Below are 25,451 nucleotides of genomic sequence, written 5' to 3'. Positions count from 1 at the left end.
TTTCGTTTGAATAGTTGTAATCCCCGCCGCGCCGTGTATAGACACTCCCCCTTTCTCGGGATTGGACAGATCCGTACAATCACGAGCAAGGGGGAGTGTCTATACACGGCGCGGCGGGGATTACAACTATTCAAACGAAAGCTGCCTGTAATGTTCCCCGCACGCTGATTAACGCGGCGGCGGTGGGGGCAAGTATTCTATTCAGGCATCGGGGGCATTTGCGGGAAGTACTCCCGCAAATACTTGGTATCGGTCCCGATACCGATACTGGTATCGGTATCGGGACAACCCTAGTAAATAGGATCTAAACACAAAACATTTTCTGAAATCCTAAGAAGACGGCTACTCTCCTGTGTGTACACATCGATGCCTGAGTAAGGATCTTTTCCAGGAAAAGGAATTTCCACAATCAGAACATGAATATGGCTTCACTCCCGTGTGAGTCCTCTGGTGCGCGCTGCGATTTTGCGTGGTGGCAAAACATCTCCCGCACTCGGTGCAGGGAAACGGCTTTTCCCCCGTGTGACATCTCTGGTGAATAGTAAGGCTCATTTTGTGGGGGAAACATTTTCCGCATTCGGGACATGTAAACGGCTTTTCCCCCGTGTGCACAGGTTGGTGTTTGATCAAGGCTCGTTTGGTGGCGAAACACTTTCCGCATTCAGAACACGAGAACGGCTTCACTCCGGTGTGAGTTCTCTGGTGCATTACTGCCGCCGATTTCTGTCGGAAGCATCTCCCGCATTCGGGACATGAAAACGGCTTTTCCCCAGAGTGCGTTTTCTGATGTTTAATAAGAATGGTCCTCAGGCAAAACGATTTCCCACATTCCGAACATGTATGCGACTTCTCCCCCGTGTCGGCTCTTTGGTGTCTTATAAGAGATGCTTTAGAATTATAACTTTTCCCACATTCGGAGCATGAAAATGGTTTCATTCTGCTTTGATGTTCAGTAAGAACTTTTCTGGAGGAGGAGGAACAAGTGGATGTTTTCCGCGGTCTACCAACCGTCTGAGGGGTTGTCTGGGAGAGATCCGAAATGCACTCGCCTTGAGTCGAAGGACCAGATGACAGATCTGCACCGTGAGGGGTTGGATGGAAATTAAGGGCAATGGGGTTTTCTTTTAAAAATTCTGATGTGATGTCACGGTCTGTTTTAGTATTTTTTAAGATAACGGGACTCTTTCTCATGTTACACTTCATCAACCGTCCATCTGCATGACATAAGAAGCAGAAACAATTAACTTGTACAATTAAAACAGCAGGAACATAAGACCGCAGAATGTGTCAAAGTTTCATTAAACCCAAACTAGGGTTGTCCCGACACCACTTTTTTGAGTGCCGAGTACAAGTAGCGATACTTTTTTTCCAAGTACTCGCCGATACCGAATACCGATACTTTTTTGTGTCAATATATATTTTTTTTTTTACAGTGATTTATTTTAATTTTTTTTTAGAGGGGGGGGGGGTAGTGGATTGTCGGTGTGTTTTTTTATTTTTTTATTATTATTTACATTTTATTTTTTAAATTATTTATTGCAATTTTTTTTTTAATCAACCCTGTTGGGGGGGCTTTGGTGAGATATAAGGGGTCTTAACAGACCTCTGACATCTCCCCTTTAATACAGAGAAAGGGACTAAGGACAGTCCCTTTCTCTGCAGCCTCAGCTGAAATGAATGGAGAGAAGCTCCTCTCCATTCATAAACTGAAGCATTGTAAACACAGGTTACGATGCTCAGTTATGTGAATAGACAGAGTCAGTGATAACTGACTCTGTCCATTCGGAAAAGGTAGGAGCCGGGTATAGCGTCTCCTACCTCTGCTCTACACCCTGACAAATTGAGGGGGGAGAGCAGCACAGAGGGGGACAAGACAGCACAGAGGGGGACAAGACAGCACAGAGGGGGACAAGACAGCACAGAGGGGGACAAGACAGCACAGAGGGGGACAAGACAGCACAGAGGGGGACAAGACAGCACAGAGGGGGACAAGACAGCACAGAGGGGGACAAGACAGCACAGGGGGGGACAAGACAGCACAGAGGGGGACAAGACAGCACAGAGGGGGACAAGACAGCACAGAGGGGGACAAGACAGCACAGAGGGGAACAAGACAGCACAGAGGGGAACAAGACCGCACGGGGGGGGACAAGACAGCACAGAGGGGAACAAGACAGCACAGAGGGGAACAAGACCGCACGGGGGGGGACAAGACAGCACGGGGGGGACAAGACAGCACGGGGGGAGAGCGGCATGGAGGGGGAGAAGACAGCACGGGGGGAGAAGACAGCACGGGGGGAGAAGACAGCACGGGGGGAGAAGACAGCACGGGGGGAGAAGACAGCACGGAGAAGACTTGTAACTCCCCCCACCACCCGATACCTGACTGCCCAGGTACCGGGTGATCGAAGCATTTCCCCCCGAGTACAAGTACTCAGGAAATGCTTGGTATCGGTACCGATACTAGTATCGGTATTGGGACATCCCTAACCCAGACTATAAAAACCTCTCATGCTATATAACGGATGGTGCAAACTTACAAGGCCACTAAAGCATTTATTTTGTGAAGAGTAAAATATACCTGGTTGATCCTGCCTACAGCTGTCCCTCCCATCTTCTCTGTGTCCCCATTACCGCCTGAGATTATGTAGATCAGCTGGTGTCCTCTATGGGGTATGCTCAAGCTCCAGCTCCAGTTCCCCTCCAAGCTCTTCATTTCCTCCTTTCTTATGTGTGCAGCCCACATGACTATAGAGTGACACATCTGGGTGTATACACAGTAGTAAACGGCACTCCGCTCCCTCCTTTTTCAAAACACTATGGGGGTGGGATATAGTATGCTGATTGACTCACAAACGCTTATTTGTAATATAAATCAGTAAAAAATATATCAAATTGAATTGCTAACACCTGTAAAAAAAGAAAAATGAGCCTTGGATGCAGATGCAGTCTGAATAAAGTGAAAGCTAGTGTCGATCATCTGATTCCGCCTACACTATACCAGGGTACAAAAAATACACATCTGGGGGCAGATCCACAAAAGAATTACGCCGGCGGATCTCTTGATACGGCACGTCATTTTAAATTTCCCGCGTCGTATCTTTGTTTTGTATCTACAAAACAAGATACGACGGCATCTGGGCTCGATCCGACAGGCGTACGTCTTAGTACGCCGTCGGAATCTTAGGTGCATTTTTCCGCCGGCCGCTAGGTGGCGTTTCCGTCGAATTCCGCGTCGAGTATGCAAATTAGCTAGTTACGGCGATCCGCGAACGTACGTCCGGCCGGCAATTTTTTTTACGTCGTTTGCGTTCGGCTTTTTCCGGCGTATAGTTGCTCCTGCTATTATGAGGCATACTCAATGTTAAGTATGGCCGTCGTTCCCGCGCCAAATTTTGAATTTTTTACGTTGTTTGCGCAAGTCGTTCGCGAATAGGTATTTGCGTAGAATGACGTCACCGTCGTAAGCATTGGCTTGTTCCGGTTTAATTTCGAGCATGCGCACTGGGATACCCCCACGGACGGCGCATGCGCCGTTAAAAAAAAAAACTTAGTTTACATCGGGTCACAACGTATTTACATAAAACACGCCCCCCATCACATCCATTTGAATTGCGCGTCCTTATGCCGCCAAAGATACACTACGCCGCAAATTCTTTGAGGATTAAAAAAAAATAAAAAATTACGGCGGCGTAGTGTATCTTAGATACGCTACGCCCGACGCAAAAATGCGCAGATGTACGTGGATCTGCCCCCTGATGTCTAATAAAGATTTATATGGAGCCAATTTATGATCTAATTTAAATTGCTCTTCTGAAACTTTTGTTTATAGCGCAAAAAATTCAAACCGCAGAGGTGATCAAATACCACCAAAAGAAAACTCTATTTGTGGGGGAAAAAAAACAGTCAATTTTGTTTGTTGTGCAATGTCGCACGACCGCGCAATTGTCAGCTAAAGCGACGCAGTGCCGAATCGCAAAAAATGCTCTGGTCAGGAAGGGGGTAAAAGCTTCCGGGGGCTGAAGGCGTTTTTCTGGATATTTTTATCGTTATTCTGTCTCTCACTGTTAAAATAAACCAATCATTAAAATTATCAAGGGGCAAACGTACGAAATCAGCAGGGGATCAAAAAAATGTTTCACTCACTGTATAACATACTCTGCTTTACTACTCAATGAATGCTACTATTTTATGAAATGTTTTTTTTTTATTTTGAGTTTATTCCTCACCTGTGCTGATCTCTATAGGAACTGCTTCCTCTTTAATCCTCACATTTCCTTCGTCCTCCACCTTCGCTTTGACGTCTCTCGGAGTGTCTTCGGGGTCTGTAAATAAAGATGAGAGTGAAGCCCCCTGTGCTGAGATGTATGAGAGACCCCAGAGAGTGGGGGGGGGGGGGGGAGACTGGTCACGTCTCTTGGCTGGTAACACACAATTAGCTAGATTCAGGTAGGGCGCCGCATCTTTGAGTTGGCGTAGCGTATTGTATTTACGCTACGCCGCCTTAAGTCAGAGAGGCAAGTACTGTATTCACAAAGCACTTGCCTCCTAACTTACGGCGGCGTAGCGTAAATGGGGCCGGCTTAAGCGTGCCTAATTCAAATGAGGATGGGGGGGCGCGTTTTATGGAAATGATTGGTGACCCGACGTGATTGACGTTTTTTTACAAACGGCGCATGCGCCGTCTGTGTACATATCCCAGTGTGCATTGCTCCAAAGTACGCCGCAAGGACGTATTGGTTTCGACGTGAACGTAAATTACGTCCAGCCCCATTGACGGACGACTTACGCAAACAAGGTAAAATTTTCAAATTTCGACGCGGGAACGATGGCCATACTTAACATTGACTAGGCCAGCTATTTGTTCGACTAACTTTACGCTGGGAATCGCCTTACGTAAAGGCATATCTTTACTGCGAAGGCCGCACGTATGTTCGTGAATCGGTGTATCTAGTCATTTACATATTCTACCCCGAACTCAACGGAAGCGCCACCTAGCGGCCAGCGAAAAAATTGCACCCTAAGATACGACGGCGCAGGAGACTTACGCCGCTCGTATCTTAGCCTAATTTAAGCGTATCTGGTTTCCAGAATACGCTTAAATTTGCGACGGCGTACATTCAGAGTTACGACGGCGTACCTACTGATACGCCGGCGTAACTGTCTCTGAATCTGGCTAATTGACATGATGTGAGGAGGAGAGCCGGAGTCTAATAGAGGCTGATGGCTCCTGACTCCCCCACTGGCCACATACTGTCTCCCCATTACTGTCTACTGACAGAGGAGGGGGGAGGGGAGGAGATTGTTGTAGTGACTGAACAAGGAGAATCTGGGACTCTTCTCTGGATTGAGATTGCATTCACACCTGAAGGACGCAACGCGTTTGGCACCAAAGTAGCTTATCTACCTTTTTTTGGCACTGAGCCAAGTGAGTTTTTGCAGGTTTATTTGTTTGGAGTGCTCTTAAAAAAATAAGAAATTGTTGTAGTGACTGAACAAGGGGAATCTGGGGCTCTTCTCTGGATTTACTGTTTATTCCTCACCTGTGCAGATCTCTGGAGGATTATCATCCTCTTCAATTTTCATATGCTCCTCTTCTTCAGCTTTTAGATCTCTCTGAGTGTCTCCGGGGTCTGTAAATAAAGATGAGAGTGAAGCCCCCCTGTATGAAAGACCCCAGAGAGTGTTTGTGGGGGAATACTAGTAATGTCTCAATGACATGATGTGAGGGACATGATATGAGGAGGAGGAGGAGCCTAACGCTGGCCATGAATAAGTAAATATTTTTTTTTAACCAAATGAAAAAACCTGACCCAATTCTCCCATCTATGAATCTGATGTGGATAGGGGAATCCGCCCTGCTGTGTCCCTGTATTCTGACAGCTGAAAGACTTCCCTGCTTTCAAAATACACTGATCAGCGCTGCAGTCTATAGCCTGCGGTGCTGATCGAATAAAATCTTTCCAACAGGGCAGTTGAACAGAAATCGATTGGTAGATTGACTTCTATTCAATAACAGTGACCATACATTGAAATCTGGCCAGTCCTTGCTGACCTGGCCAAATTTCGATCCATTTAAGGCCAGCTTAAAGAGGAAGTAAACCCTTGAATCAAAAACGGAATAAAAAAAAATCCTGCAAGACAAAGGCGTAATCGGCTAGTATGCATAGCATACTAGCTGATTATGATTTACTTACCTCCGATCGAAGCCCCCACAGCCGCCGACATGTTGTCCTGGAGTGATTTTCCGGGTCTCGTGGCTCCGGCTCTGTGATTGGCCGGAGCCGCGATGACGTCACAGTACAACTAAAGCAACGGCACGTAGTGCCATTGCTTCAGTTGGCTTAAAGCGGGGGTTCACCCTAAAATTTTTTTTTTTTTCTACCATGTCATCCAGCATACTAGCGTAAGCTACAGTATGCCTTTATTTTATTTTTTTGCGCCATACTCACAGTTTAATCCCTTAGTTTCAGACTCCCTGCGAGGAGTAGGCGTTCCTATGCAGAGGGAAACATGATTGACGGCCGGCTATTGCGCGCCACGCTTCCCGAAAATAGCCGACATAGGACTGGGCTCTTCACGGCGCCTGGGCAGTCAGTTCCTAGTCTGTGCGCAGGCGCCGTATAGCGCCGTGAAGAGCCGAGTCCTACTCCGGCTATTTTCGGAAAGCGTGACGCGCCATAGCCGGCCGTCAATCAAGTTCCCCTCTGCATAGGAACGCCCATTCCCCGTGGGGAGTCTGAAACTTAACTACGGGATTAAACTGAGTACGGCGCAAAAAAATAAAAATAAAGGCATACTGTAGCACACGCTAGTATGCTGGATTTTATGGTAGAAACTTGTTATTTAGGGTGAACCACCGCTTTAAGTGCGCATGTGCCGAATGACGTCGGCACATGCAAATGCAGGGATATCTCCTAAACCGTGCAGGAGTTATCCTTTTTAGCTACAGGTAAGCCTTAATATAGGCTTACCTGTGACATTAAGTTGTAAACAAGGGTTTACAACCACTTTAGAGGCTGATGACTCCCGATTCCCCCACTGGGCACATACTGTCTGACGGAACCGCTTGGGTGCTTCCTTCCACCAAACAGTGCCTCTTGCCCACCAAACTGTTCCAGCAGACCAAGAGTTACACAAACACACACACAAGGCTAATTCCATCATATGACCCACCAAGAGTTATGTCGCGTACACACGATCGGAAATTCCGTCAACAAATGTTCGATGTGAGCTTTTTGTCGGAAATTCCGACCGTGCGTAGGCTCCATCAGACATTTCCTGTCAGAATTTCCAACAACAAAAATTTGAGAGCTGATTCTCAAATTTAGATCATTTGTATGCAATTCCGACGCACAAAAAAAACACGCATGCTCAGAATCAAGCAGAAGAGCCAAACTGCCTATTGAACTTCATTGATCTCGGCTCGTCATACGTCTTGGAAACAAGTTTAAGCCAAATATTCTGTCAGAAAAAAAATCCACGGTTTTGTTGTCGGAATTTCCGATCGTGTGTATTAGTCAACAGACAGAAACCATAGGTGATTGGGACTTCACACCTAGACAATGCTTTGATTAATCAAGGATCTCAGACTGTCCAGCAAGAAGACCCAGGGCTGTCCAAATCTCATTAGCCAGCTTTCTTTTCCCATACATCTGAATACTGACATTCAAGTTAGCAGAAAACATCATGGCTTCCTTGACTATTAACCACTTAACCCCCGGACTATATTGCTGCCCAATAACCAGATTACTTTTTGCGATTCGGCACTGCGTCGCTTTAACTGACAATTGCGCGGTCGTGCGACGTGGCTCCCAAACAAAATTGGTGTCCTTTTTTCCCCACAAGTAGAGCTTTCTTTTGGTGGTATTTGATCACCTCTGCGGTTTTTCGTTTTTGCGCTATAAACAAAAATAGAGCGACGATTTTGAAAAAAAATGAATATTTTTCCACTTTTTGCTATAATAAATATCCCCCAAAAATATATAAAAAAACATTTTTTTTTCCTCAGTTTAGGCCGATACGTATTCTTCTACCTATTTTTCGTAAAAAAAAAAAAAAATCGCAATAAGCGTTTATTGATTGGTTTATAGAAAGTTATAGCGTTTACAAAATAAGGGGTATTTTTATAGCATTTTTATAAAAAAAAATTTACTAGTAATGGCGGTGATCAGCATTTTTTTTTCGGTACTGCGACATTATGGCGGACACTTCGGAAACCTTTTGACACATTTTTGGGACCATTGGCATTTTTATAGCGATCAGTGCTATAAAAATGCATATTGATTACTGTAAAAATGCCACTGGCAGTGAAGGGGTTAACACTAGGGGGCCGGGAAGGGGTTAAGTATGTTCCCTGGGTGTGTTCTAACTGTAGGGGGGTGGCCTCACTAGGGGAAATGACTGATTGCTGTTCATACATTGTATGAACAGACGGTCAGGCATTTCTCCCCCTGACAGGATCGGGAGCTGTGTGTTTACACACACAGCTCCCGTTCCCCGCTCTGTAACGAGCAATCGCGGGGTGCCCGGTGGCGATCGTGCCCGCCGCCCACGGGAGTCGGGGGCGAGCACGCGCGCCTCTGGCGGCGCGCGCGTGCCCCTAGTGGCCTGCGCGAGAGCCGACGTTATATTACGTGCTCTCGCACAGGGGAGCCGACTTGCCGCCGTAAAACGACGGTGGGCGGTCGGCAAGCAGTTAAATGTAATATTGTCCTTTTACATTAAATAACATCTTTCTGAATTCTTATAGTCAGTAAGCATGAGGCTACCCTGCAGCCCCTTCCAAAAGCCCCTGTCGTGGTTGAGTCTCTCACACTGTCTTCCCATTTCCCATTACTGTCTACTGACAGAGGGGGGGGGGGGGGGGGGGAGAAGAGATTGTTGTAGTGACTGAACAAGGAGGATCTGGGACTCTTCTCTGGATTGAGACTACATTCATACCCTGAGGGACGCAACGCGTTTGGCACCAAAGTAGCTTATTTGTCTTTTTTGGCACTGAGCCAAGTGCGTTTTTGCAGTTTTTTTTGTTTGAAGTGTTATTAAAAAAAGTAAGATTGTTGTAGTGCCTAAACAAGGAGAATCTGGGACTCTTCTCTGGATTTAGTGTTTATTACCTGTGTTGATCTCTGGAGGATCTTTTTCCTCCTTACAGGGATCATCATCCCAAACATACGGCTCTTCTTCTTCTTTAACTTCCACTTTAACTATTAAATCTTCACTCTTAAAAATAGAAAAATAATAAAGATATTACAATGATCCACTATGCCGTTATATAAATACTATAGTATATTCATTGAAATTAAAATACAAACTACCTGATCGTCCTGGGGGAAGGTGTGATGTTCCTGTGTGGAGTCCCGGGAATACAGAGGACGGGGACGTCTCTCTGGGGGATTCCTGTTACTGGATCCATCTGTAGGAAACACACACTGACTGAATACATTGTGGGAATAAATAAGCAGCAGTCTTCAGAGAACCTCCTCACTGGAACCAAACCATGGGTGCCGGCAATGCAATAGTAATGCAAAGATACGAAGGAAACTTGGACAGCCGCACTCCAAAAATGTTCTTTTAATTAAAATCGATCACAAAATGAACATGCCACAGCAAAAAGATTGGAACAAAAGCCAACGTTTCGCACTGTAGCTTCAGTGCTTAGTCATAGCTATGATTAAGCACTGAAGCTACAGTGTGAAACGTTGCTCTCAAGTTGCTGTAATTCTTCTCTGATCTCCACACTTCCTGGTTGTCTGTTTCCCGATGACCACAGTACTGGGAGCTTTCTCTCTGTGGTCACTAATCAAGGAGGTGTGATTACTGTGTGTCTAGTTTCTAGTTTTGTTTTCCATCACTGCTCTGTGGCTCTGTAAGGCAGAGAGGCAGGAAACAACATGCAAAAACGAAACTAGAAACTACAGGTACATTATATGATTGCTTTTTATCTATTTTTAATTGTTTTTAAAAGGAATCAGTTAACGATTATGTCTCTATACCCTGTAAACAGTAATTTCAGCAAAACATTTTTTTTTAATTTACAACTCCTTTAACCACTTGCCGACGGCCGTACGACTATATACGGCCGCCGGGTGGTTCTACTTCTCTGGGGCGCCGTCAATTGACGTCCGCCCCTTTGCTCGTTCCCGAGCGCGCAGCGGGGAACTGCTGTGCTGGCTGTGTCCCTTGGACACAGCCAATCACAGATCGCAGTGAACGGCCAATCGGAGTGGCCGTTTGCTAGGCGATCTGTGCGGCCAATGAGAGATGATCTCATATGTTTACATATGAGATAATTTCTCATTGCCGGCTCTCACAGACAGCGGTGCTGTCAGGGAGAGAGGAGACCGATCTGTGTCTCTTGTACATAGGGACACAGATCGGTCACCTCCCCCAGTCACCCCCCTCCCCCCACAGTTAGAACACAATGCAGGGTACACATTTAACCCCTTCCTCACCCCCTAGTGTTAACCCCTTCCCTGCCAGTCACATTTATACAGTAATTAGTGCATATTTATAGCACTGATCGCAGTATAAATGTGAATGGTGCCAAAAATGTGTCAAAAGTGTCCGATGTGTCCGCCATAATGTCGCAGTCGCAATAAAAATCGCAGATCGCCGCCATTACTAGTAAAAAAAGAAAAAATATATATATATATATAATTCTGTCCCTTATTTTGTAGGCGCTATAACTTTTGCGCAAACCAGTCGCTTATTGCGATTTTTTATTTATTTTTTACTAAAAATATGTAGAATACGTATCGGCCTAGATAGAGGATAAAAAATGTTTTTCAAAAAAAAATTGAGCTATTTATTATAGCAACAAGTAAAACATTTTTTTTTTTTTTTTCAAAATTGTCGCTCTATTTTTGTTTATAGCGCAAAAAAATAAAAACCGCAGAGGTGATCAAATACCAGCAAAAGAAAGCTCTATTTGTGGGAAAAAAAGGACGTCAATTTTGTTTGGGAGCCACGTCGCACGACCGCGCAATTGTCAGTTAAAGCAACGCAGTGCCGAATCGCAAAAAGTCCTCTGGGCAGGAAGGAAGTGGTTAATAAAGTGGTAGGTGAGTGTATATATGAATGGTTATAACTAGCCTGATAAAGGGGCTCTGCGTGGCTGAGAAACGTTGCTGTAAAAAAAAAAATCTTTGGACCCTTTCAAGGAATCCTTGTTGTGCTGATGACATTTTCGTCACTCCGATCATCCAAGGTTTCCAGCCTATGATCACTACAGCACCCAACATTACTGAAATACCAGTTTACTGAATACGTGTGGCGAATATTGAGCTTGAAAAACATGAAGTAAGACTGTCCAACAATGTCCAAAGTCGTATGACAAGTCACACAAGTGTGGATGGGGCCTATTGTCAGGTGACATCACAGAGCTGCTCCAGGTTCTGGGAGGATCCAAACTATATTGTTGGGATTCACCCATGTGGTATCTGGCTCTGAATCTCAGGGCTTGGCTGAGGGCTGAATCCAGCTGCTCCTGTCCCCACACCAGCCTGGTGCTTCAATAATCCCCGAGAGTGGTAACTGACAGTCACCGTTCTGCACTCAGAGCTGACAGAGAACTGAGCAGTCAGCAGTCATATGATCACTCAGTTCTCAGGCTTAGAGCTGGCCGGGGATAGCTGCAGCATCACCCTGGTCCCCTCTTAAGGAATGAGAAAGAATCTGGTAAGGGGTCTGCAGGGTGATCACTGACTATGTCCATTCTGAAAAGGTAGGAGCCGGGTTAAGCGGCTCCTACCTCCGCTCTCCATCCTCACGAATTGAGGGGGGAGAGCGGCACGGACGGGGGGGGGAGAGAAGAGCGGCACGGACGGGGAGGGAGAATAGCGGCACGGATGGGGGGGGGGGGGAGAGCGACACGGGGGGGGAGAGAAGAGCGACAGGGACGGGGGGGAGAATAGCGGCACGGACGGGGGGGGGGAGAAGAGCGACACGGACCGGGGGGGAAGGAAAGAACGGCACGGACGGGGGGGGGGGGGGGATAGCAACACGGACGGGGGGGGGGGAGAGATGAGCGGCACGGACGGGGGGGGGGGAGAGATGAGCGGCACGGATGGGGGGGGGGGGAAGAGCGACACGGGGGGAGAGAAGAGCGACACGGACAGGGGGGAGAGAAGAGCGGCACGGAAGGGGGGGGGGAGAAGAGCGACACGGGGGGAGAGAAGAGCGGCACGGACGGGGGGGAGAATAGCGGCACGGAAGGGGGGGGGGGAGAAGAGCGACACAGACGGGGGGGGAGAAGAGCGACACAGACGGGGGGGGGGGAGAAGAGCGACACAGACGGGGGGGGGGAGAAGAGCGACACAGACGGGGGGGGGAGAAGAGCGACACAGACGGGGGGGGGGGAGAAGAGCGACACAGACGGGGGGGGGGAGAAGAGCGACACAGATGGGGGGGGAGAAGAGCGACACAGACGGGGGGGGGGGAGAAGAGCGACACAGACGGGGGGGGGGGGGAAGAGCGACACAGGGGGGGGGGGGGAGAAGAGCGACACAGATGGGGGGGGAGAAGAGCGACACAGACGGGGGGGGGGAGAAGAGCGACACAGACGGGGGGGGGGGGGAAGAGCGACACAGACGGGGGGGGAGAAGAGCGACACAGACGGGGGGGGGGGAAGAGCGACACAGACTGGGGGGGGGGGGGAAGAGCGACACAGACTGGGGGGGGGGGAAGAGCGACACAGACTGGGGGGGGGGGGGGAGAAGAGCGACACAGACGGGGGGGGGGGAGAAGAGCGACACAGACGGGGGGGGGGGAGAAGAGCGACACAGACGGGGGGGGGAGAGAAGAGCGACATGGACGGGGGGGGGAGAAGAGCGACATGGACGGGGGGGGGAGAAGAGCGACGCGGACGGGGGGGGGGAGAAGAGCGACGCGGACGGGGGGAGGGGAAGAGCGACACGGACAGGGGGGGGAGAGAAGAGAGAGACGGACAGGGGGGGGGGAGAATACCGGCACGGACGGGGGGGGGGGGGAGAAGAGCGACACGGATGGGGGGGGGGAGAGAAGAGCGGCACGGACGGGGGGGGGGGGGAGAAGAGAGACACAGACGGGGGGGGAGAAGAGAGACACAGACGGGGGGGGGAGAAGAGCGGCACTGACAGGGGGGGGGAGAAGAGAGACACAGACGGGGGGGATAGAAGAGCGGCACGGACGAGGGGGGGATAGAAGAGCGGCACAGAGGGGGGGGGAGAAGAGCGGCACTGACAGGGGGAGGACGGAAGAGCCGTACAAGTACTCGGGGAAATGCTCGGTATCGGGACATCCCTACTAATTACCAAAGGGGCTGGTGGCCCTTATATTCATTAGGAACCAGATCTGCTCCATTTTCTCCGTTTAGAAGGAGTGGTGCAGGCATAGAGTCTACGCCACTCTTTGTTAGTTCTCCTGATTGTTTCTCCGTCTTTCTAGAGGCTGCGAGAATACTCTTCTCTCCTTTACAAGAAATGAAAGTCTCCTCTTACCCGGTGATGTGAGGGGCGGCCGCTTCTCCATCAGGACGTCCTTCTTCAGATCCACTTTTCTGTATGTCTCTGCTGTACGCAGGGTGGTTTGTAAACCTCACACTGTCAAAAAAAAAAAGAAAAAAAGTTAATCTTAAGAATCAATATAAATGACACAGTGCAGTGGTAGGGATTGTCACACACGTGTCTGCCTTGGAGGAGGCAGTTCCAATATTTTCACCACCGCTGATGCTGAATATTGTGATTTGTTAAAGTGATTGTAAGCTTAAATCTTTGACTTGCACCTATAGGTAAGCCTAAACGGTGCAGATATTTACTATATATGCAGCCGATGACGTCATGGCGCCTGCGCTCCTGAAGAATTGGTGCATGTGTGGGAGTGACGTTATTGCGGCTCCTGCCAGTCACACAGCCAGAGTCCACAGACCTGGAAAAAAGATGGGTGAAGATGGGTGACAGCGCATCACTGGAATTCTTAGTTTTCACGCAAGTTTCAAATAATGTGCTAGTATGCAATGCAAACTAGCACATTATGTCTTTACCTTGCAGGTCAGAAAAAAAGGCACCCAGCTGTTTACAAACGCTTTAAAGGAAAAGTACAGCCAAAGCTTGTTTGTTTGTACTTCTACTATGGATCAGAGAAGTGCAGTTTGTTCTGCACGCTTGTGACTGGTTTTCCGCAGACGTCACAGAGCTGGTCCAGGCTCGGGCAAGTTCGTGACAATGAAATTCGAGATTCGCCCATATGCCTGGACCGTCACTCAGCTCAGGCTCTCAGTAAGCCACCGAGAGCCTGAGCCGGCCGCTCCCGCCCCCCTCCACAGCCCAGCACTCCAATGATCAGAGTCAACCGCTCCCGCATCCTCCACAGCCCAGCACTCCAATGATCAGAGTCAACCGCTCCCGCCCCCTCCACAGCCCAGCACTCCAATGATCAGAGTCAACCGCTCCCGCCCCCTCCACAGCCCAGCACTCCAATGATCAGAGCCGGCTGCTCCCACCCCCTCCACAGCCCAGCACTCCAATGATCAGAGTCAACCGCTCCCGCCCCCTCCACAGCCCAGCACTCCAATGATCAGAGCCGGCTGCTCCCGCATCCTCCACAGCCCAGCACTCCAATGATCAGAGTCAACCGCTCCCGCCCCCTCCACAGCCCAGCACTCCAATAAGCTGAGCCGGCCGCTCCCGCCCCCTCCACAGCCCAGCACTCCAATGATCTGAACCGGCTGCTCCCGCCCCCTCCACAGCCCAGCACTCCAATGATCAGAGCCGGCTGCTCCCGCATCCTCCACAGCCCAGCACTCCAATGATCAGAGTCAACCGCTCCCGCCCCCTCCACAGCCCAGCACTCCAATGATCAGAGTCAACCGCTCCCGCCCCCTCCACAGCCCAGCACTCCAATGATCAGAGCCGGCTGCTCCCGCATCCTCCACAGCCCAGCACTCCAATGATCAGAGTCAACCGCTCCCGCCCCCTCCACAGCCCAGCACTCCAATAAGCTGAGCCGGCCGCTCCCGCCCCCTCCACAGCCCAGCACTCCAATGATCTGAACCGGCTGCTCCCGCCCCCTCCACAGCCCAGCACTCCAATGATCAGAGCCGGCTGCTCCCGCATCCTCCACAGCCCAGCACTCCAATGATCAGAGCCGGCTGCTCCCGCATCCTCCACAGCCCAGCACTCCAATGATCAGAGTCAACCGCTCCCGCCCCCTCCACAGCCCAGCACCCCAATGATCAGAGTCAACCGCTCCCGCCCCCTCCACAGCCCAGCACTCCAATAAGCTGAGCCGGCCGCTCCCGCCCCCTCCACAGCCCAGCACTCCAATGATCTGAACCGGCTGCTCCCGCCCCCTCCACAGCCCAGCACTCCAATGAGCTGAGCCGGCCACACCCTTCACAGCCCAGCGCTCCAATGATCAGAGCCGGCTGCTCCCGCCCCCCTCCACAGCCCAGCAATATAATGATCTGAGCCGGCCGCTCCCTCCACAGCCCAGCACTCCAATGATCTGAGCTGGCTGATCCCGCCCCCTCCACAGCCCAGCGCTCCAATGATCTGAGCTGGCTGATCCCGCCCCCTCCACAGCCCAGCACTCCAATGATCTGAGCCGGCCGCTCCCGCCCCCTCCACAGCTGGTTACTGATAGCTACCAGCTCTCTGCTCAGGGAGCTGTAAGAACCAAGTGATTGGCTGCATCCATCTAGGTAAGTATGATTCTGGAAAAACAAAACAAAAAAAAACATACTTCTCTTTTAACTGGAGGAGCAACAGCACAATATAACTTGTCAGATAATGGGGCTTAAAAAAAAAACCCTGACTCCTGGAAGTGATGACTCCCTGTATCAAGCTGACCATACATGGATCATAATATAGCTGGTTCAGACAGGACCGACCCAATTTCGATGTATGGACAATGTGGTTGTACAGAAGTCAATCTACCAGTCATACAAACGCCCGGTCAGATTTTCCCTAATGGATCAGTGCTGCCGGCTACATCCTGCAATGCTGATCAGTGTATTCTGGGGAAGCTTCCCAGCTGTCCGAATACAATCACTCAGCAGTGAGGATTCCTCCCATCCCCAATGAATGTATAGATGGGGGAAGCGGGTCAGTTTCCTTCATTCACCCTGCTGGGCTGCCTTACACTGATGATCACTAAATCCTTCCATCATTTTATTCTGTATCTTCCCTGATCTGTGCCAAAGGAGATACCTGGTACTTCCACATATGGAGAATCACGTGACTCTGATCATGTGACAGCGCTGGGCCAATCAGAAGTCTATAACATTGTAAAGTTTACAACTCCAGTGCATACGGGTCATTGTTAGCAGGGGGGAAGGGAAGTCTATGTGTGCATATAAACATCACAGAGATCAAATACAGTGTATTCCTGTACAATATATGATCTCTACAGCACCCTGACCTACACTACACATCAGAGGACTTCTAGGAAGATGATGTGTTCAGGTGACATGATCCCCCCATCCAGTCCACACAGAGTGCTGGGACCCCCTTCTCTCATAATAAGAAGACATTATTACCTCCTCTTCAGTGGACATACACTCTTCACACTCAAAACCTCTCCACGAAATGTTTTCGTCTCCAAACACTTCTTCCAGGCTTCAACAAAATGGCCGCCGCCCATCCCACACTGACGACACTTTCTACTTTACGTGGCAGACGTGCGCCACCTAGCGGCAACTCTAATCTCTGCACTGGCATAATCGGTGCTCTGGGTCTATGGAAGACCAAGAAGCAGTGGAACGCATAGAGCGGAAGTGAGGAGAGAGCTTCCGGTGTATTGTGGGAGCATAGTGACCATAGAGAGGAGACATGCAGATGTTTTGTTGTTCTCTAATCAGAGCTAAAAAAAAAAAAATGAGATCTCAGTACTGAATGATTAATGTTATTATCTATAGAGCAGACAATCAGATTGTAGGTGTCATTGTCCTTGTGCAGATCAGAGGAAATGTCTGGTTGTCATGGCAACACCTTCCATCTCATCCTTCTGTGTTAACCACTTGATAGTTTTACCCCACTTCATGACCAGGCTATTTTTGCTGTGCTACTTTAACCCCTTGCCGACCACCGCACACCAATGTACGTCGGCAGAATGGCATGGCTGCGCATATTGGCGTACAGGTCCCCTTTAATATGGGGCACGCTCACAACCCGGTTGGGTACTCCCGTGACCGCGCCCGCAGGACCCGAACGCCACCGGTGTCCCGTGATTGGGGAGAGGCAAGTGTAAACACACCTTTCCCCGTGCTTCCTAGTCAGACTGTCACTGATCGTCTGTTCCCTGTCATAGGGAACGACGATCAGTGATGTGAAAAGCCACGCCCCCTACACAGTAAGAATCACAGTAGATCACACTTAAAGCGGATGTGCCATGGGAAAAACATATTAAAAGCCAGCAGCTACAAATACTGCAGCTGCTGACTTTTAATATTAGGACACTTACCTGTCCTGGAGTCCAGCGCCGATCGCAGCAGAGCACGAGCGATCGCTCGTCTCTCTGCTGCTCCCCCCGCCATCCACGCTGAGGGAACCAGGAAGTGAAGCGCTGCGGCTTCACTGCCCGGTTCCCTACGGCGCATGCGCGAGTCGCGCCGCGCCCGCCGATTGGCTCCCGCTGTGTGCTGGGAGCCGAGTGTTCCCAGCACACAACGGGGGGGGGGGGGGGGGGGTGACGGGAAGTGACGGAATGCCCGTCTTTTGCCCTTGAATGCCGGGCCGGAGGTGGGTGCAAATACCTGTCTTTAGACAGGTATCTGCACCCCCCTCCCCCCTGAAAGGTGTCAAATGTGACACCGGAGGGGGGGAGGGTTCCGATCAGCGGGACTCCACTTTAGGGTGGAGAACGGCTTTAACCTCTTCAGTGCCCCCCTACAGGTTAACCCCTTCACTGCCAGTGTAATTTTCACAGTAATCAGTGCATTTTTATAGCACGGATCGCTGTAAAAATGACAACGGTCCAAAAATAGTGTCAAAAGTGTCTGATGTGTCCGCCATAATGTCGCAGTCACGATAAAAATCACTGATCGCCGCTATTACCAGTAAATAATTTTTTTTTTATAAAAATGCCATAAAACTATCCCATTTTGTAGGCGCTATAACTTTTGCGCAAACCAATCAATAAACGCTTATTGCGATTTTTTTACCAAAAAATATGTAGAAGAATACGTATCGGCCTAAACTGAGGAAACATTTTTTTTACTGTATTTATTGGCGTATAACACTTCATTTTTTACCCTGAAAATAGAGGGTAAACTGTGCCTGCGTGTTATACGCAGGGGGCCTTGGAATGTTTTTTTCCTAAAACTTCCCTCTTAAAGTTAGGGTGCGTGTTATACGCCGATAAATACGGTATATATATTTTTGGGGGATATTTATTATAGCAAAAAGTAAAAAATACAATTTTTTTTTCAAAATTGTCGCTCTATTCTTGTTTATAGCGCAAAAAATAAAAACCGCAGAGGAGATCAAATACCACCAAAAGAAAGCTCTATTTGTGGGGAAAAAAGGACGCCAATTTTGTTTGGGAGCCACGTCGCACGACCGCGCAATTGTCAGTTAAAGCGACGCAGTGCCGAATCGCAAAAAGGGGCAAGGTCCTTTAGCTGCATAATGGTCCGGGTCTTAAGTGGTTAATAGTATGAAGGCACCACCAACACTCAAAGACCAAGATGCAGCAGACAGGACTTTTTTTTTGTGCGCTTTCAGAAAATGTGCAACCTAATAGTAGTTTATGGGACTGAATCTGCGGCTATAACCAGGAGTAACATGCAGGAAAACTTTGAGTACACCACCACTGCGGCCCAAACAACAGCATACCAGTGTGAACACCCAAGGGTTGTACACACTTGCAGCAGACACTGTCACTCTACTGAAAAGTGATCCCTGCTCAGGTCACTTTTCAGAGGCATTTGACAGGCAGTGCGGAGGTGATATTATGTTTGCTCACTACCTGCTTTAACCTTCTAAATGCCAATCACTCCAGGTAATGGCATGGTGAGTCCACTTTAAATCCACTTAGAACCAAGTACTAATATAGCCTCTAGAAAGAAAGCTCTACGCTTGCAGTTAAAGGGGTTGTAAAGGTTCCTTTTTTTTTTTTAAATAACAAACATATCGTACTTACCTCCACTGTGCAGCTCGTTTTGCACAGAGTGTCCCCGATCGTCCTCTTTTGGGGTCCTTTTGGCGGCTGTCTTGGCTGCTCCCCACATCAGCTAACCCCCTTATGGGAAGCTATCTCCCAAGGGGGTTAGCTTGCGGGCGCGATTCCGTGATACTGTATCACTTGGCCCCACCCCGGCGCTCCGCGTCATTGATTTGATTGACAGCAGCGGGAGCCAATTGCTGCGCTGCTATCAATCGTCCAATGAATGAGCCGAGAAGAGCCGAGAAGCCAGTGTGTTCATGACGCGGGACTTTCAATCGTCGGATGTTTACTTTTACAACCCCTGCTGGGGGACAACATAAGAAAGGAGGAGGGGGAAAGATGGCGGGAAGGGATTAGAGAAGTGGGAGAGTATGGTCACAGTGCTGAACTGCTTACCCACTCAGTCCCCAGCTTCCTCTTCACATACGCAGCGCATGGACGGGCTGCACAGAGGGAGGGACGGGCACAGGGAGAGAGAACAGATCCAGGGGAATGGGCCGTCAAGACGCTCGAACCCCAGGCTCAGTGAGAATGGAAAGCAGACAATTGAGAACCAGCTCTCAAATTTTTGCTGTCGGAAATTTTGACAGAAAAAGTCAAATGGGGCCAAATTCAGAAAGAGATACGACGGTGTATCTCCTGATACGCCGTCGTATCTCTGAGTTCCGACGGTCGTATCTATGCGCCCGATTCATAGAATCAGGTTACGCATAGATATCCCTAAGATCCGCCAGGTGTAAGTGACTTACACCGTCGGATCTTAGGCTGCAATCTCTCGCTGGCCGCTAGGTGGCGCTTCCGTTTGTTTACGTGAGGAATATGCAAATGAGGAGTTACGCCGATTCGGAAACGAATGACCGCCCGGTGCTTTATTTTTAATGTCGTTTGCGTTCGGCTTTTTCCGGCGTATAGTTACCCCTGCTATATGAGGGGTAGCCAATGTTAAGTATGGCCGTCGTTCCCGCGCCGAGTTTTGAAATTTTACGTCGTTTGCGTAAATCTTTTGCGAATACGGCTGGACGTAATTTACGTTCACGTCGAAAGCAATGACGTCCTTGCAACGTCATTTAGAGCAATGCACACTGGGAGATTTTACGGACGGCACATGCGCCGTTCAAGTTAACCGTAAAAAAACGTGGGGTCAAGGGAAATTTAAATAAAACACGCCCCCTACATCCCCATTTGAATTACGCGGCCTTACGCCGCAACATATACGCTACGTCGCTCTAACTAAGGGCGCAAGTTCTTTCTGAATAAAGAACTCGCGCCCAAAGTTAGAGCGGCGTAACGTATCTCAGATACGTTACGCCGGGCGGACAGAGACGCCTATGTATCTGAATCCAGCCCATGGAGTCTACACACGGTCAGAATTTTCTGACCAAAAGCTCACATCCAACTTTTCTTGTCGGATATTCCAACCGTGTGTACGCGGCATTAGCGTTGTCTAACAAGGAGGGATCGTTCAGTAAACAGACACAAGGGTGATAGATGAGAACCTCTGGTATTCAAGAAATTGTAGTGGAGTTTTTCAATATTCTGGCAGTAAAAGAAATGATGTAAATACGCACAGATATAGGATAATAACACAATAATAATCTTTATTGAAGTTCTATGTGATGGCAATGGAAGTGTAGCTAGTTCAGCGTCAACTCAGTCCAGTCCCCGAAACCCTCAACCTTTGGTGTTTCAACCCGGGTAAGTTGACAAGACGAGCGAGTGGCATCGTGTTATCGTGACGGATCATTTCTCAAGACAGCTTTACGTCGGCGTATCTATAGATACGCCGCGTAAGATGCCCCGTCGTATCTATGCGTGCCATTCTGGGAGCTAGATACGCCTGAATTATAGCTTCCTCCGACCGACGCAAGTCTTAGTACGCCGTCGTATCTAGGGTGCATATTTACGCTGGCCGCTAGGGGCGCTTCCGTAGATTTACGCGTAGAATATGTAAATGACCTAGATACGCCGATTCACGAACGTACTTGCGCCCGCTACGCCGTTTACGTAAGGCTTACGTCTGGCGTAATGTTACCCCTGCTATATGAGGCGCCGCCAATGTTAAGGTATGGACGTAGGAACAGCCGTCGAAATTTACGTTGTTTACGTAAGTGGTACGTGAATGGGGCTGTGCGTAGGTTACGTTCACGTCGAGAGCATTGAGCCGACGTTTCTTAGGGAGTATTTGCGATGTGATTCTGAGCATGCGCGCATGCGCCGTACGAACGGCCATTCATTTACATGGGGTCACGGCTAATTTGGATTTTTTTTTTTTTTTTTTTTAAGTGTATTTTGTGCGTGTACTCGAGAGAGGAGCCAGACTGCAGGAGTTGGGAGTAGGCAAGCCTCCCCCAGAGGCAATCTGACACCTTTCTCCATGCCCCGGGTGGCAATGGCAGGTGTGTGAGTGGGTCCTCCCACACAGCTCCGCTTTGAAGCCCAACGGGGCAGAGGGACTCCCTATAAGGGAGTGAGAGGATTTGCCCGCTCAACCAGCCCCGTTAGTCCTTCGCCTCTCTTTTTTAGAGACCGCGTGGTCAAAGTGCGTGCATGTTAACCTAATTTTGAGTGCGTGTAAGTGTGGTGGTTTTTGTGGGAGGGGGGTGGGCGTACTAAGCGCAGGCTTACCTCGCATAGCACACCCACCGGGAGCCGGGCTGAGACCACCAAACTCAATTCACATGTAGCCGAGACCGGGATCCGAACCCCTAGCTGCAGAGGTGAATGGCTTGTCAGCGCAGTGCCAATCGCGTTGAGCCACCGCAGCTCCTCTGCCTATTTGGAATTAGACGGGCTTACGCCGGCCTATTTACACTACGCCGGCGCAACGTACGGCGCCAGATCTTTCTGAATACTGGTCTGGGCTCCCTATTTTACGTCGTCGTAGCGCATATGAGATGCGCTACGCCGGCCAAAACATACGCCGAGCTACGTGAATCTAGCTCAAAACCTTTTCTGACCTCCTAACTGGAAAACGACTGCTCTCCCGCATGTACACGTTGATGCCTGATCAAGGATCTTTTCCAGGTAAAAGAAATCCCACATTCCGCGCATGAATATGGCTTCTCTCCGGTGTGAGTTCTCAGGTGAGAAGTCAGATTTTGTGTGGTAGAAAAACATCTTCCGCATACAGTGCAGGCAAACGGCTTCTCTCCAGTGTGGCATCTCTGGTGTCTAATGAGATCGCTTTTTTGAGAAAAAGATTTACTGCATTCCCGGCAGGAAAACGGCTTTTCCCCTGTGTGACATCTCCGGTGTTTAGTAAGACGGCCTTGGTGCGGAAAACTTTTGCCACATTCGGGGCAAGAAAACGGCCTTATCCCTTGTTGTAAAATCCGATTCTTTCTCTCCGGGTTGGACGTCCCACTTTCAGAAGCAGGAAATTGCTTTTCGTCAATGTGAGTCTGCACGTGATAGCGAAGGTGAGTGCTGATGGAAAAACATTTCCCGCATTCGGCGCATGAATAGGGCCCCTCTCCCCTGTGCGCACGTTGATGCGACATCAGAGCTCCTTTACAGGCAAAACATTTTCCGCATTCAGAACATGAAAACGGTTTTACTCCCGAGTGAATTCTCTGGTGTATTACTGCGTCCGATTTCTGTCTAAAGCATTTTCCGCAATCGGGACACGAGAATGGCTTCTCTCCGGAGTGCGTTCGCTCGTGTCTGATGAGAGTGGTCAACAGGGAAAAACATTTGCCACACTGTGAACATGAATATGGCTTCTCTCCTGTGTGAACCCTTTTGTGCGTCATGAGAGAATATTTTCGCGTAAAACCTTTGCCGCATTCGGAACACGAAAGCGGCTTCATTCCGTCGTGCGTTTTCTGATGTTCAATGAGAACCCTTTTAGAAGAAAAACACTGACCACACTCGGAACAAGAGTGGGCTTCCTTTGCTACGTGAGACCTCTGGTGTGAAGCAAGATGAGCTTTCTGAATAAAACATTTCCCACACTCGGAACAAGAGAATTTTTCCCCCTCTCTATCGGCTGTTTTATGGGCGGTGGGGGGCGATGAAACAGAAACGCGTCCCTTTCGTTTAGTGGATTTCGATGTTCGCTTTACTCTCCGAGGGCCTGTGTGGCGATCTGGAGTGGTGGGGCTTTCTTCTGTAGAATCGGATGAGGTGTCGTCTTCTGTTTTACCATACTTTGAGATAACAATAACCTCTTCTATGGGTTGTCCATCTGCAGAAAATAAGTGAAAAAAACAAACTTTTTGGAGCCTTTCTATAATTTTCAGCTAAGGAATCTACCATCTTGGCTTCTGTTTGGTCTTCAACTGCCATGATGGCTGTACATGTGATCAGTTTTGACACCAGACTTTGGATGGTTTGACAGTGTGGTTGAAAACACAAGCAAATGTGACAGTAGGCATTCCGGTATGCCAGGAATGTAACTGTTTTTTGAAACCTTTAACCACTTGAGATCCGCGCTATGGGCGCTATGGTCGAAAGACGTCCACAGCGCGGCTCTCAAGTGCCGAGTGGACGTCCTTAGACGTCCTGTTGTTGTTGTTCCCTGTGCGCGCCGCTGGGGGCGCGCGGCGGGGAAACAACGTGCCCGGCGCATCGCTCAGGAGCCGATGCGAGTGCCTGGCGGGCGCGATGTCCGCCAGACACCCGCGATCGTCGGTGACACAGCAGGACGTGGAGCTCTGTGTGTAAACACAGAGCTCCACGTGCTGTCAGGGAGAGAGGAGACCGATCTGTGTCTCTTTACATAGGGACACAGCATCGGTCACCTCCCCCAGTCAGTCCCCTCCCCCCACACAGTAGGAATACATTTAACCCCTTCCTCACCCCCTAGTGTTAACCCCTTCACTGCCGGTCACATTTATATACAGTAATTAGTGCATTTTTATAGCACTGATCGCTGTATAAATGTGAATGGTCCCAAAATTGTGTCAAAAGTGTCCGATACGTCCGCCGCAATATCGCAGCCCTGACAAAAAAAAAAAAAAACGCAAATCGCCGCCATTACAAGTAAAAAAACAAAAAACATAAATCTATCCCCCATTTTGTAGGTGCTGGGGCCCATATTCTCTCTAAAAATCTGCGGGCTGCGCTTAAGGCACTTACACTCCGCTGTCCCAACTTACAGGAGCAAGTGTTGTATTCCCCAAACACTTGCTCCGTAAGTTGGGACGGCGGAGTGTAAATGCCCCGGCGTAGCCTGGCGGATCTCCAAGGGGGCGGCTTGTATTCAAATTAAGCGCGCCCCCGATTCTAATGAACTGCGCATGCGCCAGGCTTCAAAAGGCCCAGTGCGCATGCTCCAGTTCTCAGCGGAAAACGTCAATGACGCCGACGTGTGCGTCATTGACGTAAAGTCGTATTCAAGAACGACTTACGGAAACGACGTACCCGACGAAAAAACACGACGCGGACCCAACGCCATCCGTAACATGGCCTACGTGGGACTTGCGGAAACTTACTCCTCATATAGCAGGAGTAAGTTTCCGCTTACGCAAACGACGTTAGCGACGGTTACGCGACGTGAACTCATTCGGGAATCGGCGTAGGAGGATCATTTGCATACGCAAATAAGTCCTTCACGTAAATGCCATCTAGCGGCGGCCGGCGTCATTACATTTAAGATCCGCCAGTGTAAGTGACTTACACATGGCGGATCTTAAGTGTATCTATGCGAAAATGATTCTAAGAATCAGTCGCATAGATACACGGGCCAAAAAAGAGAGATACGATGGAGTTTCCTGAGATACTCCATCGTAACTTCTATGAGAATATGGCCCTATAACTTTTGCGCAAACCAGTCGCTTATTGCGATTTTTTTTTCTTTTACAAAAATACGAATCGGCCTTAACTGAGAAAATAAATATTTTTTTTAAAAAAAAATTGGGATATTTATTATAGCAACAAGTAAAAAATATATATATATTTTTTTAAATTGTCGCTCTTTTTTTGTTTATAGCGCAAAAAATAAAAACCGCAGAGGTGATCAAATACCACCAAAATAAAGCTCTATTTGTGGGGGAAAAAGGACGTCAATTTTGTTTGGGAGCCACGTCGCACGACCGCGCAAATGTCAGTTAAAGCGACGCAGTGCCGGATGCTGAAATTTCGCCTGGGCACGAAGGGGGTTTATGTGCCCAGTAAGCAAGTGGTTAAATCGATGGGCTTAGTTCAGCTTTAAGGCCCCTTTCACATTGATGGACTGATCCGGTCGCGTACACACGGTCTGTCCAAACCGATGAAAACGGACCAAAGTCCAGTTTCATCGGTCCTAACCGACCGTGTGTACGGCCCGTCGGACTTTTGTCCTTCAGACCAAAGTTTTAGAACTCGCT

At 49.1% G+C, this 25,451-nt stretch overlaps 2 protein-coding genes across 5 annotated transcripts in view; one reads left to right on the top strand and one right to left on the bottom strand.

Moving 5' to 3' along the window:
- LOC120909931 (oocyte zinc finger protein XlCOF6.1-like) overlaps window positions 1-25,451 on the top strand; it is a 487,791-nt gene that overhangs the window by 229,500 nt on the left and 232,840 nt on the right. The gene's annotated exons all lie outside the window — the stretch shown is intronic.
- The window catches only part of LOC120909893 (gastrula zinc finger protein XlCGF26.1-like), a 34,253-nt gene continuing 9,033 nt past the window's right edge, over window positions 232-25,451 (bottom strand). Inside the window, exons 1-7 of one of the 4 annotated variants that reach the window (XM_040321687.1) lie at window positions 16,517-16,697; window positions 13,479-13,580; window positions 9,318-9,415; window positions 9,117-9,222; window positions 5,544-5,633; window positions 4,230-4,325; window positions 232-1,214 (exon numbers count right to left, since the gene is read on the bottom strand). In XM_040321687.1, the coding sequence (XP_040177621.1) occupies window positions 343-1,214; window positions 4,230-4,325; window positions 5,544-5,633; window positions 9,117-9,222; window positions 9,318-9,415; window positions 13,479-13,509 (1,293 nt within the window). In that variant the 5' untranslated portion in view covers window positions 13,510-13,580; window positions 16,517-16,697 and the 3' untranslated portion in view covers window positions 232-342. Of the gene's footprint in view, window positions 1,215-4,229; window positions 4,326-5,543; window positions 5,634-9,116; window positions 9,223-9,317; window positions 9,416-13,478; window positions 13,581-13,795; window positions 13,881-16,516; window positions 16,698-22,012; window positions 23,330-25,451 lie in introns of those variants that run through there. The other 3 variants (XM_040321690.1, XM_040321689.1, XM_040321686.1) reach the window with 3 other exon arrangements.

Source organism: Rana temporaria, chromosome 8 (assembly GCF_905171775.1).
Source record: "Rana temporaria chromosome 8, aRanTem1.1, whole genome shotgun sequence".
In the NCBI taxonomy this organism is placed as follows: domain Eukaryota; kingdom Metazoa; phylum Chordata; class Amphibia; order Anura; family Ranidae; genus Rana; species Rana temporaria.
This window is presented reverse-complemented; position numbering and strand designations above follow the sequence as displayed.